Here is a 14,435-nt window from a genome sequence, read left to right on the forward strand (position 1 = left end):
GCAGATTATTTTCTGATGTCATCCCAGGCTTCCAGAGGAGACAAATTCACCAGTGAAGTTTTGTATCCCTTTATTTTTGCACCAGGAAACCCAACTAGTCAGGGCACTGTATGCACAAGGACTGTCAGATCCTAAAGAGCCTGGGCTCCCAGGGGGAACCACATCTCCAAAGGTGCAGTGACAGAACCTCCCACCAGAGGAACTGTGATAGAACCTCTCACCAAAGGAGCTGTGACAGCAGGACCCCCTCACCAAAGCTGCAGTGACAGAACCTCTCCCCAAAGGTGCAGTGACAGCAGGACCCCTCACCAAAGGTGCAGTGACAGAACCTCTCACCAAAGGAGCTGTGACAGCAGGACTCTCCCCAAAGGTGCAGTGACAGAACCTCTCCCCAAAGGTGCAGTGGCAGCAGGACTCTCACCTCGGTCTCCCCAAGCCGCCCGTAGTTCACCTCGTAGAGCACGATGAGGCCGTTTGGCTCCTTTGGCTCCTGCCACTTCAGATGCACGGTGTTCTTTTCCACCAGCTCATGGGAAACTGGGCCAACAATGTCATCAGCCTTAGCTAGAACCAAGTTCAAGATCAGGTTTAGTTTCATGTCTTTGGGCAAAATTCACACCGGTCAATACCTCATCCATCCTCCCTTCCCACCGGGACATACAGACAGCCCCGGTCATACACATTGTGGGAAAAGCAGCATTTTGGGAACAGCCACCCAGCCACAGCAGGCTCAGGGACAGAATCACCTTCTGGCATGGTCCTGGCACTGACATAAGCAGCCACGCTGCAGCGGGACTCCTGGGCATCGTGGTTGCAGGCGTGCAGCTCGATGCGGTACCCGGTGAAGTGGCGCAGCCCCGAGATCACCAGGGACTCCTTGGACAGCACCTTCTCAAAAGGTTTCTGCTCCTCTGCACCCTCAGCTGCTGCTGAATTGTTGGGAGAGGATGGGATGGTGGGTAACACCACGGTGGCGTTAGCCACGGAGCCGAGGTCTCTTCGTTTCCTGGATGGCCTGTCAGACAACACGGTCACCTGTTAGTGTCACAGTCAGTGCCAACACATCCTGCTGGAAAGGAAGAGTCAAAGTGGGAGAGCTCAGAGTGCCACTGAAAACCCAAACTTTCAGTGCCACTGAAAACTCAAAACTCAAATCTTTGCTGCTGAACTGAACTTTCCACTGCCACCTCTGACCACCATGGCCAGCCCCAGCCCAACAGGGATTTGCTCTGACAGGTCTCTGCCACTTCCCTGCTTCCCTCTGCCTTCCCTAGTGCAATTCTCCTCCTACAGCAAAAGGCACCAGCCAGAAAGCAGAGTTTGACATGTCCTGATATTTACAATGCAGCAAAGAAATTCAGGATTTTTTTTTTTCTTAGCCAAGACATGCATCTTCACAAAATTCTGTATCGCCTAGAATCTTCTCCCTGCACAACTACACACAGGGAGATAAAATAAAAAACAAAGCAATCCAAGCTTCAAGTATTTGCTTGAGAATTGAAGCTCCCCATGGTCTCTCAGCTGAGTCTAACTTTACCAGGTTGCCTCACGGATGCCTCAGCAGGGTTGCAATGCTTTGGAGTTCAGCTCCCACCCGCTGCAGCTCCAAGCACAGCAGGGCACACCACGGTGACCTCAGATGTGCCACATGTCCCACGTGTCACCAACTTGCATTTATAAAGCAAAAGGCCACTCTCCCACCTCTCTGGAATACATTTGTCACTCTCACCCTTAAGGCTGAACCTCAATGGATACACAAAGCATTTTAACCTTTTCCCAAGAGATCAAATCTATTAAGTCCTTTTCAAGGCATGCATTTAGAACTCATTATTCTGATTACATATTCATTGTGTGGTTTCGTTAACCAAATGTTGCTCCTCAAGTTATTGCATTTCAGTCTGAAAATGTGATTTTTTCACTTGTAAAAGCAGCACCTGCTGTGTGACTATGTCACCTTCCCTGTCTGCACCTGAGTGCCACCAGTCAGCTTTAGTCAGCAGATAAACAGAATAAATTCAACAGAATTAAGAAGCATTCCAAAATTTCATTTTCTTGGCAAAAAAAAAAAAAAAAAAGAAAACTAAAAAAGAAGGTGGGATCAGTACCAAACCAAAAGTGCTCAATCTAACAATCCAACACTCTTATGTGCTGCCACATATTTGCCATGGGGAATTCCAGGTCAGGAACTAACCAAGGTGGTGAATCAGTAACTGTATTCAGTTACACAAAAGGAATTAATGCCAGTTGAAATCCAGACCATGTATTTTAAGGGGGTGATGATCTTTTTGTGTGTGTGTGCATGTGTGTGCAGCTATTAAAGGGTACAAAGAGTGACCTGATCTGAACCCACACTTGAGGCGTCTCCAGGCTCTAAAAATGTAACAAGCTGTTGAAGCAAATCTTTGCTGCTGAACTGAACTTTCCACTGCCACCTCTGACCACCATGGCCAGCCCCAGCCCAACAGGGATTTGCTCTGACAGGTCTCTGCCACTTCCCTGCTTCCCTCTGCCTTCCCTGGTGCAATTCTCCTCCTACAGCAAAAGGCACCAGCCAGAAAGCAGAGCTTGAGCTGTCCCCAAACTAAACACAGGGCTGCACACAACACAACTCAAATATTCATGGAGTTCTCATCATCACAGAATGCTTTGGGTGGGAAAAGATCTCAAAGCCCATCCCGTGCCACCCCTGCCATGGCAGGGACACCTCCCACTGTCCCAGGCTGCTCCCAGCCCTGTCCAGCCTGGCCTTGGGCACTGCCAGGGATCCAGGGCCTGCCCACCCTCCCAGCCAGCAATTCCTTCCTGCAGAATATTCATCCACCTGATGACAAATAAGGATGGAAAACATCAGGTTCAGCAAGCACATTCCAGTTTTAAGTCTTCTCTTTCTTAATTATTAATTAACTCCTTTTGGAGCTGCTGCTCCCTCAGCCTGTGTGGTGGTGTGGCCCCTCAGGATGGGGCAGAGTTCAGGGACCCAGCTCTGGGTCATGCCACCTCCCTTCTTGGGAAGGATTCCTTATGGTCAAACAGGACCTGGTTTGCATAAAAGTAAAGCTACACCCTCTGTTTATCCAGTGTGTGAATTCAGCTGATCCTCGTGTTCAAGGGAATTTTGTTTTTCACAAGTAAAACAGTAATTGGACCACCGATGCAACAGAGTAAAATTCAAGAATTCCTTCCTTCTCAAGTCACAGTAAGTTAAGAAAAGCTTTTGAAGCTGTAAATCCCCAATCTTCCCATATTTATTATCCTGGATTTGCAGCAATTTTCTTGCCAAATTCTCTGTATTTTCAAACATCTGATTCTTCTCAGAGCTGTTCCAGTGCAATCTGCATTGAGGCCATCTCAGCAGCTCCAGGGAGCTCCCTGTGAGACCCTCAGGTCCAGGCTCCTCCTGTTCTCACAGGTGACCAGGGGGTGTGAGGGGGCTGGAAGTGACACCTCAGCACACACAGTGTGGCCCGTGCTGGGGGATTCCAAAAATGCCTCTGGTACCTTAAGCCAAGATTTCCACACTCTGAAACTACCCCAGGTCAGCTGGCCTGGCAAAAGCATTTTACATTTGTCTGTATAATTAACTGAATTGGGAAACACAGGGGAAAACAATTTAAAGTGAGTAATTCCTCAGGTCTTGCTCCCCAAGAGTATTTGAAACAGCACAAATGTGTGTGACAGAGGACAGAGACAGAGAACTGGGGCTGCTCCTGCTGCAGTGGTGATGGAGGGAATACCTGGAATTATACCCTGAACAGCAGCCACTGAGCTCCCCTCTGCCTCTCAGGACTTTTTCTGGCATCTTTCCCTGCTTCCCACAGAATCATGGAGGGGTGAGGCTGGAAGGCACCTCTGGGATTGCTGATCCCAGCCCCTGGCCCAAAGCAGGGGCAGCTGGAGCAGGGGCTCAGGACCATGTTGCACTCTGGAGACTCCACACATCCATCCCTGGGCAGCCTGTGCCAGGGTGTGACCAGCCCTGAGCTCCAACCCGTGCAGAACTCCTCCAAAATGAGAGCAAATAACACAGGAAAGAAGAAACAAAGCATCTGCTTCTGATGGCCACTTTGTTCAGCCCCAAGGGGGACCTGGTGTGAGACACTGCCAGCTCTGCCTGTGCAGAGGAACATTCCTGAACTTCTCGTTTGGCTTTTTGTCACTGCCAGAGAAAACTGACCCCCAGGAGATGTGACAGTGGCTCCTGGAGTGGGTAATCAACGTGCCCAGGGGGAAGGAACTGTGATTTCCAGAGGGGTGAGATCAGCTCTGCACTAAGGCTGGATCCTGCCCAGGGATCAGATTGCTGGGAACAGGGCAGGAGAGGAGAAATGGCACATGGAAAACAAGAAGATATCAGGGAGAAACTGTGATTCTGCTCCCCTGGCATCTCATGTTCCCTGCTGGCCTCATCCCTGAGATTCCTCCCGGGACTGGCAAGCTCCTTCTCTCCAGGAGAGGCCACACAGCACCTCAGGAGAGGTCACTGAACTCTTTGGGAGCCACAAAAAAAGCACCTGAAGTAAACCACACTCCCTGCTCCCTGCCAGGCTCTGTGAGCAGGTGATAGCACAGTATTCACAGGCAAAAGAATTCTGATTTATGTGCTGACAGCCTGGAGCCTGCCTGGAAAGACAAGCAGGGCACGTGGCAGCAGGGAGGCCTCTTCACCACTGGCTTGTTTTAGAGGATTAGCTGGCCATGGGATGTGGGGATTTCTTCCTCAGGAGGCTGACAAAGTGGCACATCCTGGTGATTGGTTTCTTCCTAAAATACATACCCCAGCGAAAAGCCTGAGAAGCATCCTGGACTGGCTGCACAATAAAATTGAGGGTGGGGGGAAGGGAAAAAAAAAAGAAATCAGACTGTCAGAAATGCCTGCCTGCATCAGGAGGAGTTTGGCTTTTGCATATGGCTTTGTTCTCCTCTGCTTTGGAATATATCATGTCCTGGGATCCTCTGACACACTGGAGCTCATCCTGATGGGCACCAGCAGACAGGGAACAGCAAAAGGAGGGGCTCTGCCCAAGGTGAGGACTGCAGGCACCAGGGCAGGGAGCACCAGGGCAGGGAGCACCAGGGATGCCTTAACAGGGAAAAAGCTCAGTGCAGTGAGCCAGCTTTTGTCAGTCAGCTGCAAATGCAGGTTTGTTGGCTGAGGGCAGCAAGCAGAGAATAAATTTAGAGCACAAAAGGCATGACAGGGAAGAGGGTAAATCACCACAGATTCTACCCTGCTCCCCAGCACTTCCTCCCCAGGCTGCAGATGAAGTGTGAAGACATTCAACACCACTTAATGTGACACCAAGTGTGCCACTCCAAACAGGACACTCACCACCCACGGCACTCACATTCCTCATGGTATTGGAGGTATTTCCCACACTGAGTGAAGGGAGACCACAAATACCACGCTGAAGGACGAGGCTGTGGCCTGGTAAACTGCCCTTTTCCTTTCTTTTCAACTCAATGAAAAACTTGACCACAAAATTTCAAGGCAGGAAAAGAAGATCGCTATTTTTGGCATCATCTGATGCCAGATGAGCTGCAGGCTGCTTGTTATGGATTCTCACTTTATTCTTGAGCTGAGGAGAATTCAGGGACAGGAAATGAAAGCAGGAGCTTCCCAATCTGCAGGAACATCTGTGGTAGGTGCTCTGCTCTCCCCATTCCAACACCCATATCCAGCTGGACTAGATAGGCTCATGGAAGCCTGGCAGTGTGGCTGTGTCCAATCTGGTATTTTTATTTAATCCTCAATTACATTTCCCTGCTCCTGACCCCTGGACAGTCCTGTTTGTTGTTCTCACCTGGGCACAAAAACCTCGTTGTGGAGATAATTCTCAAAGGTCTTGCGGAAAGCAGATTCCTCCAGCTCCTTCTGGATCTGGGAGTCTGTTTTAGGACAGGAGCAACATTCCCCACTGACATCCTCAGTTTCAGTCTGATTATACTTCTGGGGGTCTTCAGATTCAAAAGGAGGAGACCATGTCCTTGAGGGCAGCTTTAATCCTGGGGACAAAACAGTTTTAGTGTCGCTCATGCCTGTCTTGGCAGAAGATGTTTATACTACAAAAAGATCCCAAACCAGTGTACACAAAATTCATGGCACATTTGGGCATCCCGTATTTCATAGCCAGGACTGAGCAGTTCCCTCTTTTCTGAGAGGCCTTTAACTATTTCTGAAATAGAGCTTGGATGCTGCTTTATCCCAGTTCAGGTAACACAGAGCAGCAGGTGAGATTTTGGAAGTCTTCAGTGAAATTCTGCATTCTCAAGGAATTCCAAACCAGACACCATCTGCCTTCAAAAATTAACTTGGCCCTGAGCTCCAGCAGCACCCAAATTCTTAACTTTACTATCTCCATTGTTGCTATTAAACTCATAATTCAGTTTAAAAAGAGCAAGGGCAGAAGGGAGATTCCCCAATGGAAAAAACATGTGATACTTTGTAAAAAAATTTTTAGACCTTTTGCACATAACTTGGCAGCAGTACCATATGTAACAGAACAGGGAGGGACAGAACTGATTCCAGAAAAACAGTCCTGAATCCAGCAGAATTGGACCCCCAGAGCAGCTCCAAGGCAAAAACCCCCAAGGGAAAAACCCCAGTTCTGGGAGAGACTGAGGGGAAGGCCTGGAGGGAGAAGCACCCGCTCACCTTTCAGACAGTAATCGAGCTCATAGAGCTCACTGTCCTCTGCCTGCTGCTGCCAGTACACCAGGTAGTGTGTGATGTTCCCGTTGGGCTCCGAGGGCGGCTTCCACTTGAGGATGATTTGGGACGAGGAGTTGGAGACAGATATGGGATCCAACGGGACCGACGGAACTGCGCGGGTGGGCAAGAGACAGAGATCACTGCACTGCCCTGCAGACCTGGCAAAGCAGGCACCAGCGCAGGCAAATTCCCATTTCTGTGGGAATCAAGCATTCCCTGGCACCCAGTGGGCTCCTCCAGGTCCTGGAGGTCTCTTCCAGCCATGATCCTTACATGAGGCCACACAAACTGGATAGAAGAGGTGCCCATCGGCACCATCTGGAATCACACCCCTGGTTTAGGAATTCCTTCCTACCAAAGCAAGGCAGGGGGAAGTTTCCTGCACGTGGGACTAGCAGAACCCCCAGGCAGACTTAGTTAGGCCTGGTTTTAGCCCAGCAGGGTGCTGCACTGACCCGTGGCGTTGGTCTGCACGTAGATGATCTCGCTCTTGGCGCCGTACGTCCGCCGCTCATCGGAGAAGGTGACCAGGGTTTTCACAAACACTGCATACTGTGTCCAGGGCTTCAGGCCCCTCAGGAGCCACCCTGGCTGGGCCTGGGCTTTGGGCTCGTTTGAGCGTGGTGGGGGGTCCACATCCACAACTGTCCAGCTGTTGGAGCCACAGGCGTCCTGGCCATCGAACTCCGTCACGTTCTGGTAGGGACTTGAGGAGAGAGGAGGCTCCAATTAACAGAATCCTCAGTCAGGCTCTTAAAAACATTTCTAAAGATACACTGGAAGTTATCACCCTTTACCCTTCAGAGAAAGTAAAATTATCTTGTATTTATTCTGCAAGGGAGGCATTGGGAGCTTTGTCACCTGGGGCTCCAACAGCACCACAGAGCAGGATCTGTACCACACATGACCCCAACAACTAAATCCAGATTTATTGTCAGCTTTATGAAAATCAGTTTGGTTACCTTGATTCTGAAAGAAACTTTCCCACCTCAAAGGGGATAAAACCCTCAGCATCCCACAGAGATAGCAGGGAGATGAGGAACTCCATGGGTCGAGTATGTGTGTCTAGAAGAGCAGGAATAACTAAAGTTTGGATTGTTCTTAAATGAGGAATTGTGACTGTGCACAAGTCAGGGATCTTAATGAACACTTTTATAGAAGTGATGACTTCTATAATAGTATATAACTATAACTTCTTTATAGAAGTGATAACTTCTATAACTTCTATATTCAAGGGATAACTGGAAACTTTAGTGTAGGAGCCACAAAATCAGGGACTACACAGCTTTGCCTACAGCAAAAACATCCAGCAGGTTTAACATCCACCTTTGAATGCCAGCTGCTGCTGGTGGCAGCCCAGCAAGGCCACTGAAGTGTCACCTGAGGGCATCACTTACGCCTCCTTGTAGAACAGCATAAAGCCCAGGAGGTCACGGAAATCGGGGGGCCAGTAGGGCTCCCACTTCAGCAGGATCTTGTCATGAGAAGTCCTAATGGAAGAAAACTTCAGCAGTTCATTTTCACCTGTAACAAGTGAGAAGTGACAGTAGTTTTATTGATGCTGAAAAATCAAGTGTTTTGCTTTTAATTATCTCAGAAGTTTAAGATAAAGGTGAGGATGTTGGCACTCAGAAGAGCTGCCCAGTAAAACCTTATCTTATTTAGCAGCCATTCCTACCTCAAAGCAGTGGCTGGTAATGATGCCCTCCTAAGGGTAATTTTTCCTAGCATTTCATGAGAATGACTCTGTAGAAGAGCTGAACTAAATTCTAAAAAGTGGGAAATCTAAAGGCAACATATTTCACAATTTATGATGATCTACACAGCTGAACCAAGCAATATGGTTTGCACAGCAGGCAAGAGGCCACAAAAATGAAGCAGAAGAATTTCCAGCCTTGCCCAGGAGTAGTGAGGTCCCTCTGCAAACAGGAGCATGTTTGCAGGAGGATGGAGCTCAAGGGACATGGCATGACCTGTTTTGTGCCCCCAGCCCAAGTGGCTCTGACTGAATTTGCTATTCCTGCAGTAGCTGCCACAGGAGGAATAACATTTATTTCACTGGCACCACATCTAGAACAAACAGGGGCGCTTTTTTTTCCCCCTTTCTATTTTGTTTTAGTAAACAGGATGCTGCCAATGTGAAAGCTGAGCTTGAAATGTAAAAGCAAACAAAAAGCCAAACAACCTGGCAAGCTGTGGTTTGAGGTGGGGGTGGCACAGACACCAGCTCAGCAGGGTGAGGGTAAAGCTGGCAAAGAGAAATGCAACTGTCTCCTCCAGCTGCCTTCACACCAAACACCAGCCCAGGAGCCACAGGCAGAGCTGGATCTACCCAAATTCAGGTTCATCCCCAATGTGGGAAGAGTTTTGCAGTGTCCCATGGGAGGAGATGAACTTTACAGACAGCTGATTCCTTGTGCTCCTTCCCTCTGCCCGGGCTGGAGCTGTGGTGCCCCAGAGGCTCCGTGTGTGTTTTTCACTGCTCCTGCCAGTTCTCAGGTCACAGCCACTGCATTCCCCTCTCCCACTCTGCTGGCCTGGCTGCCTGTGTTGATATGTGGGAAACCAGACCAGGAAACTGAGTCAACTGAAAGATCTTCACTTTTTAGCTCTGCTCACAAACAGCTACATCAGCTAGGGGCAGTGAAGATCAGAGATCAGGAATGTTTCGGGTGGGAAAGGACCTTGGGCTCTTCTGGCAGTGCTGTCCCCAAAAGCAGAGGGACAGTGAAGCCACAGGATGACCCAAGCTGCCCTGCAGGTTGTGAGCCAGGATCTGAAATCCCATTTCAGTCCATGCTGGGCTTTGTTGGTGGCAATAACTGCCCGAGCATCTCCCAGGATCACAACACAACTGCTGGAATACTGCATGGATGGGTCACTGCCTCTGTCCCCATGCCATCTGTCCTTCACAGAACACCCTGAGCTGCAAGGGGCCCGTGACCACCTGCATGTGCTCCTGTTCCTGTGTGCAGGTGAATCTCTGTGGGGCTGAGCAGAGAATCAGAGCAGGGAGATGCCACCAGCTCACAACAAAGCTGGGCTTTTCCTGCCCCTGGTTACTTCCACAATCTGGCTCACCATACAGCCCTGGTACAAACAGGGAAAGGGGATTGTTGGTGGCACAGAAAGGGAACAAACAGCAGGACTGAGGGTGCAGGAGGATTGCATTTATCACAGTATTGCTGCCAAAGTAAGTGTCTGCAGAACCCCATCTTCAGCAGCACAACTTCAAAGCCCACCCTGTGCTGTTTGCTGACACAGGAGCTGTCTGATCGTTGCTCCTGAAGAAAGCTGTTGGGTGAAAAACCTCAGAGAGGCATTGGAAGAATTGTTGGAAAATTTCCTCTGCCTGTTGTCATGGCAATTGCCTCACGTGGCTGCAGGGATGGGTGGAAATCCTGTTTCTCCCGTGTTTATTCCGTGTCACCTCATGACATGGGAAAAGCAGATTATGACTATTAATCAGGTACTCAGCAGTAATACAAAGTCCCAACCTGGGCTGAGGTTACATTGTGCTAAACTCATCAAAAAGACATAATAAACACAGTCCTACCCCCAAAAACACCCAGGGTTTTGTGGGACCAAGGGTGCCAGAGGGAGATTCTGTGGGGACTTTTACTCATGGCACAGTGACAGTGAGTGCACAGGCAAGGGGCACATCTGCTGCTTTACCTAAGGGACAAGAGGTAAAACATCATGGGATGGGCTGGGAGAAAGAGGAGTATGAGGAGAGGAAAGGGAAGCAAGGCTGTGTTCTGAGACTCTTACACGAGGCCTGATCCCCGTTGGTCTTCAGGGCTATGTCATTCCTCTCCTGACGCCCCTTAGTCCCAGAGATCTCTTCCATCTTGTGGATTTCTGACAAGCACAGCTTGGGATTGTAATGGAAGAAAAGTTTGCCCCGTGCAATAGTGAGGTTGTGTTTGCTCCAGTCCCAGAGCTGGCGAAGATTCTGGTTGTCCAAGGCATAAAAAGAATAATTCCTGAAAGCAGAAGAATGAAAACGTGGGTTGGGAGGAGATGCATGAAAAGCTCTTTTTTGCACTAATCCAGGCACCAAAGAAAAAGGAATATAAATTGTCTGCCCTGGTAGGGCACAAGCCGTGGGCAGAGGAACATTAAAAAATAACCTGGGAATTGTTTCCCAAAACAAATCACCCTGATAGAACTGGCACTCCTTGTACTTCAAAGCATTCAAATAAAGCATCTTTTGAGAGAACTCACCCAGCTTCGAGTGTCTCTCCTCTGATCAGATGGAGTTTCCGAAAAAAAGAAAGAGAAACCAAGGCGTAAGAGCGGCGGATTTTTAGGTAACCTGAGATTTCTTCTATCAAGCCAAGGTTTGCTTCCAGCTCAGCTGCTATGTTATCTACAGAGAGGAAAACATTGGGAAGAGCTTTCTGGTATCACAGAGAGAAACACCCACACATTCCTATTAAACAATTAGCATTGCTATTAAACAACTAAAGCCCAAACATTAATATTAACCGATTTCTTGATGTTATTTCACGAGAACTCACAAAAATCAATTAACAAAAAGCATCAAATGAAAGCCTTTGCTTTCTGCTGGTTTCTCTGGGTCTCTCTAAGGCTGAGAGAGGTCAGAGGCAAGGGAAGAGCCCCAGCTAAGGGCAGTGGGTGCCCCTGGCTGCCAGCCTGTGCTGCCCACTGCCCAGCCGTGCCCACTTACTTCCCCCACGGATGTTGATGACCAAGCTGCCGTTCACCACCGTGCAGCCCCGCAGCTCCTGCGCCGACGTCACCGAGTCGATGGTCTTCTCCTTGCCAAAGTCACACACCTTGGGGCACGGCCCCGCGCAGGGCGTGCAGTGCAGGCTGCAAAACAGCACAGGAGGGGTGCAGGGGTCAGGCAGGATGGCCCCAGCAGGGCCCAAAAGCAGAGTGATGAATCTGAAGTGATGGTATGTCGTGGGGTTCGCTTTTTAGGAACTCCAAAGAAGAGTCACAGAATCGTGGAATGGTTTGGGTTGGAAGGGATCTTAAAGTTCATCCTATTCCAACCCCTTTCCACACCTTGCACTGGACCAGGTTGCTCCAAGCCCTGTCCAACCTGGCTTTGAAAATAACTGCTGATAAATTAAAATGGTCTTAAATTGTCACTTCCACCCTTCAAACGTGAATCATTTCATCCCTCCCTACAAAACAAAATGAAGTGACCTGAGTTACTGTGAAGAGGAAACTGGCCACGATGCTGCCCAGTGCTCTCCATCCCAGGGCTTTCAAGATAACTAACCCCAGCTCAGGATCCATCTCAAGATCATTAACCAAATGTAACTGATGAGTGGAGAGCTGGCCCTGCATCTGGGAATCCTCCGATTGAGCACTGCACACAATGTTGCTTTAAAAAAAGGCAAGAATGTGCTTTGTGCTCTGGGGAAATACTGCTTAAATAGCACGAGCTGATGGCTTGCCCTGGTCACACCACCACAAGAATGTGTTCCCAACTAGTTCAGAGGAAGAAATGCTCTAGGAAAAGCAGGGAGCAGAGTGTGAGGTCCCTGGCAGCAGCCAGGAACAGCACAGGAGAGGCCACGGGGCTGTTGCACAAGCAGCACAGATACTTTGGGGGATGCTTGCTGGTTCTTTGGAAAAGCAAAACAGGAAATGGCAGAAAAAGTCCTGTTAAGAGTGAATTCCGTGAAATTATTATGAGAGGAGCAAATACATGCAAGCACAAAATGACCAATATTCATAGGAAATCTGACTCACCACAATATAGAATGGTAATGCAGGACAAACAACCAAGTTTTCAGTGATAAACAGCTCAGCACCATAAATTATTTAATTCCTTTGTCAAAACTCCCTGGGAACAGACAGAATGGCTGTTCCCTGCTTTGATTCGTGCTACACTTGTTTGTTACACTGTGCATTTATGTCTGGCACAGCTTGAACCTGCTCAATGAAAGTAATTACGGGGATGAGGGACAGAGATTCTGAGAACGAGCACTCCGAGGACGCTGCGCTCTCTTCATTAGCCACGACCTCTCCCTGCTGTGCTTTTCCAGGCAGGTTCCCTGCCCTGAGGCTGCTCCAGAGGGGAGGGAAGCAGGGCTGCTAAAGTCTCTCCACTGCCCACCTCCCACGCTGTTACAGGGAGACCCTTCCAGCTTGTGGATGCTCTGCCTTGTCCTCTCTCCACTCCCCTTTCCCACTTTTTCCAAACTTGACAGGAAGCAAGAGAAGAATAAAGTACCAGCCCATGGCAGGGAGAGCTTTTAATGGCTTCAATTAGCATGGCATTAGTTTGTAAATCATATTAAAGCAGACCAGGTGATTGCTCCAATGCTGAAAACTCCTCCTTATTGTACATGCAGGTGAACCCGATGGGAATGATGTCTGACTTTAGTTCAGAAGGCTGAATGATTTCTTTATTATAACTATACTATAATACACTAATATACTACTTAAAGGAGATAATAAAACTACATACGTACTTTTTCTATCTATTATATCTAACTCCCTAACAACTTCTGACCCTCTCTTGAGAGTCCAGACACAGGTGGATTGGATTTGCCATCAGGCTCAAAGAATACTTACTAGAATCCAATCAAGCAATCAACCCAGGTAAACAATTCTCTAATCACATTGTACATGGGAAAAACAAGGAGTAGAAACAGAAATTGTTTTCTCTTTCTTTCTTCCAAGTTCTTCTATGAAAAAATCCTGAGAGAGAAAAGAATGGGCCTGCCACATCTCCTGGTCATGACACAGCACTCTATTGTAAATGCAGGCAAACCCAATGGGAAGAAATGCTGATGTCTGACTCAATTCAGAAGGCTGAATTATTTCTTTATGATAACTATGCTAAAATACATTAATACACTATATAAAAGGAGGATACTAAAACTACATACTACTTTCTCTGACTCTAACACAACTCGTGACGCTCTCTGAGGGTTGGATTGGGTTGGATTGGCCATCAGGCTCAAACAATCCTCACCAGAATCCAACCAAGCACTCCCCCCAGGTAAACAATTCTCCAAACACATTCCACATAGGAAAAACAAGGAGCAGAAACAGAAATCGTTTTCTCTTTCATTTCTCTATGAAAAACCCTGAGAGGGAGAGAAATGTGCTCGCCACACACTCAAACCCCGCGTCCAAGGAGGAGAAACGCCCAGCCCCAGTTCCATCCCTGCAGCCCAGGTACTCACTTGCTGGAGTTCATGATGTAGCCCGAGGGGCACTCGTGCACACACTCGTTGTTGTGGATGACGTGGCAGCCCGACTCCCGGGCGTTCTTGCACTTGTTGTGCAGCTCCTGGCAGAAGCTGAAGGTGACGCAGCGCCAGCCCTCGAAGCGGTAGTGCCCGGGGGGACAGTTCTCCACGCACCTCCCGTCCAGGTAGAAGTTGCGGCAGGCCACGCACCTGCCGGGGTCGTTGGGCTCCGTGCAGTCCCCCAGGCACTCGCTGTGGCAGCACTGCCCGTCCGCCGTGCAGCCCTGGGACTTGCAGGCAGGGGGACAGACTGAGGAGAACACCAGAGACAGGTGAGTGTCACACAGAGCCTGGCCTCGCGCGACCTGAGAGCTTTCGGAGGTGACGCCTGGTCCTGCTTGTCCTGGGAGCTTCCTGTGCCAAGGGGCAACCATGGAGCATCTGCCTCATCTCCTCTTCGAGTGTCAATTCTGCCTCATCCCCCACCTTTCAGTGTCAATTCTGCCCATCTCCAACATTCAGTGTCAATTCTGCCTCATCTC

The 14,435-nt window shown here is 49.0% G+C and overlaps 1 protein-coding gene across 1 annotated transcript in view; it reads right to left on the reverse strand.

Moving 5' to 3' along the window:
- INSR (insulin receptor) overlaps positions 1-14,435 on the reverse strand; it is a 57,301-nt gene that overhangs the window by 12,193 nt on the left and 30,673 nt on the right. The window contains exons 3-12 of the mRNA XM_077788794.1: positions 13,888-14,203; positions 11,403-11,548; positions 10,937-11,081; positions 10,481-10,695; positions 8,107-8,233; positions 7,165-7,415; positions 6,653-6,820; positions 5,802-6,003; positions 747-1,015; positions 422-564 (exon numbers count right to left, since the gene is read on the reverse strand). Coding sequence (XP_077644920.1) covers positions 422-564; positions 747-1,015; positions 5,802-6,003; positions 6,653-6,820; positions 7,165-7,415; positions 8,107-8,233; positions 10,481-10,695; positions 10,937-11,081; positions 11,403-11,548; positions 13,888-14,203 — 1,982 coding nt within the window. The remainder of the gene's footprint in view (positions 1-421; positions 565-746; positions 1,016-5,801; positions 6,004-6,652; positions 6,821-7,164; positions 7,416-8,106; positions 8,234-10,480; positions 10,696-10,936; positions 11,082-11,402; positions 11,549-13,887; positions 14,204-14,435) is intronic.

Source organism: Lonchura striata, chromosome 28 (assembly GCF_046129695.1).
Source record: "Lonchura striata isolate bLonStr1 chromosome 28, bLonStr1.mat, whole genome shotgun sequence".
NCBI lineage: Eukaryota > Metazoa > Chordata > Aves > Passeriformes > Estrildidae > Lonchura > Lonchura striata.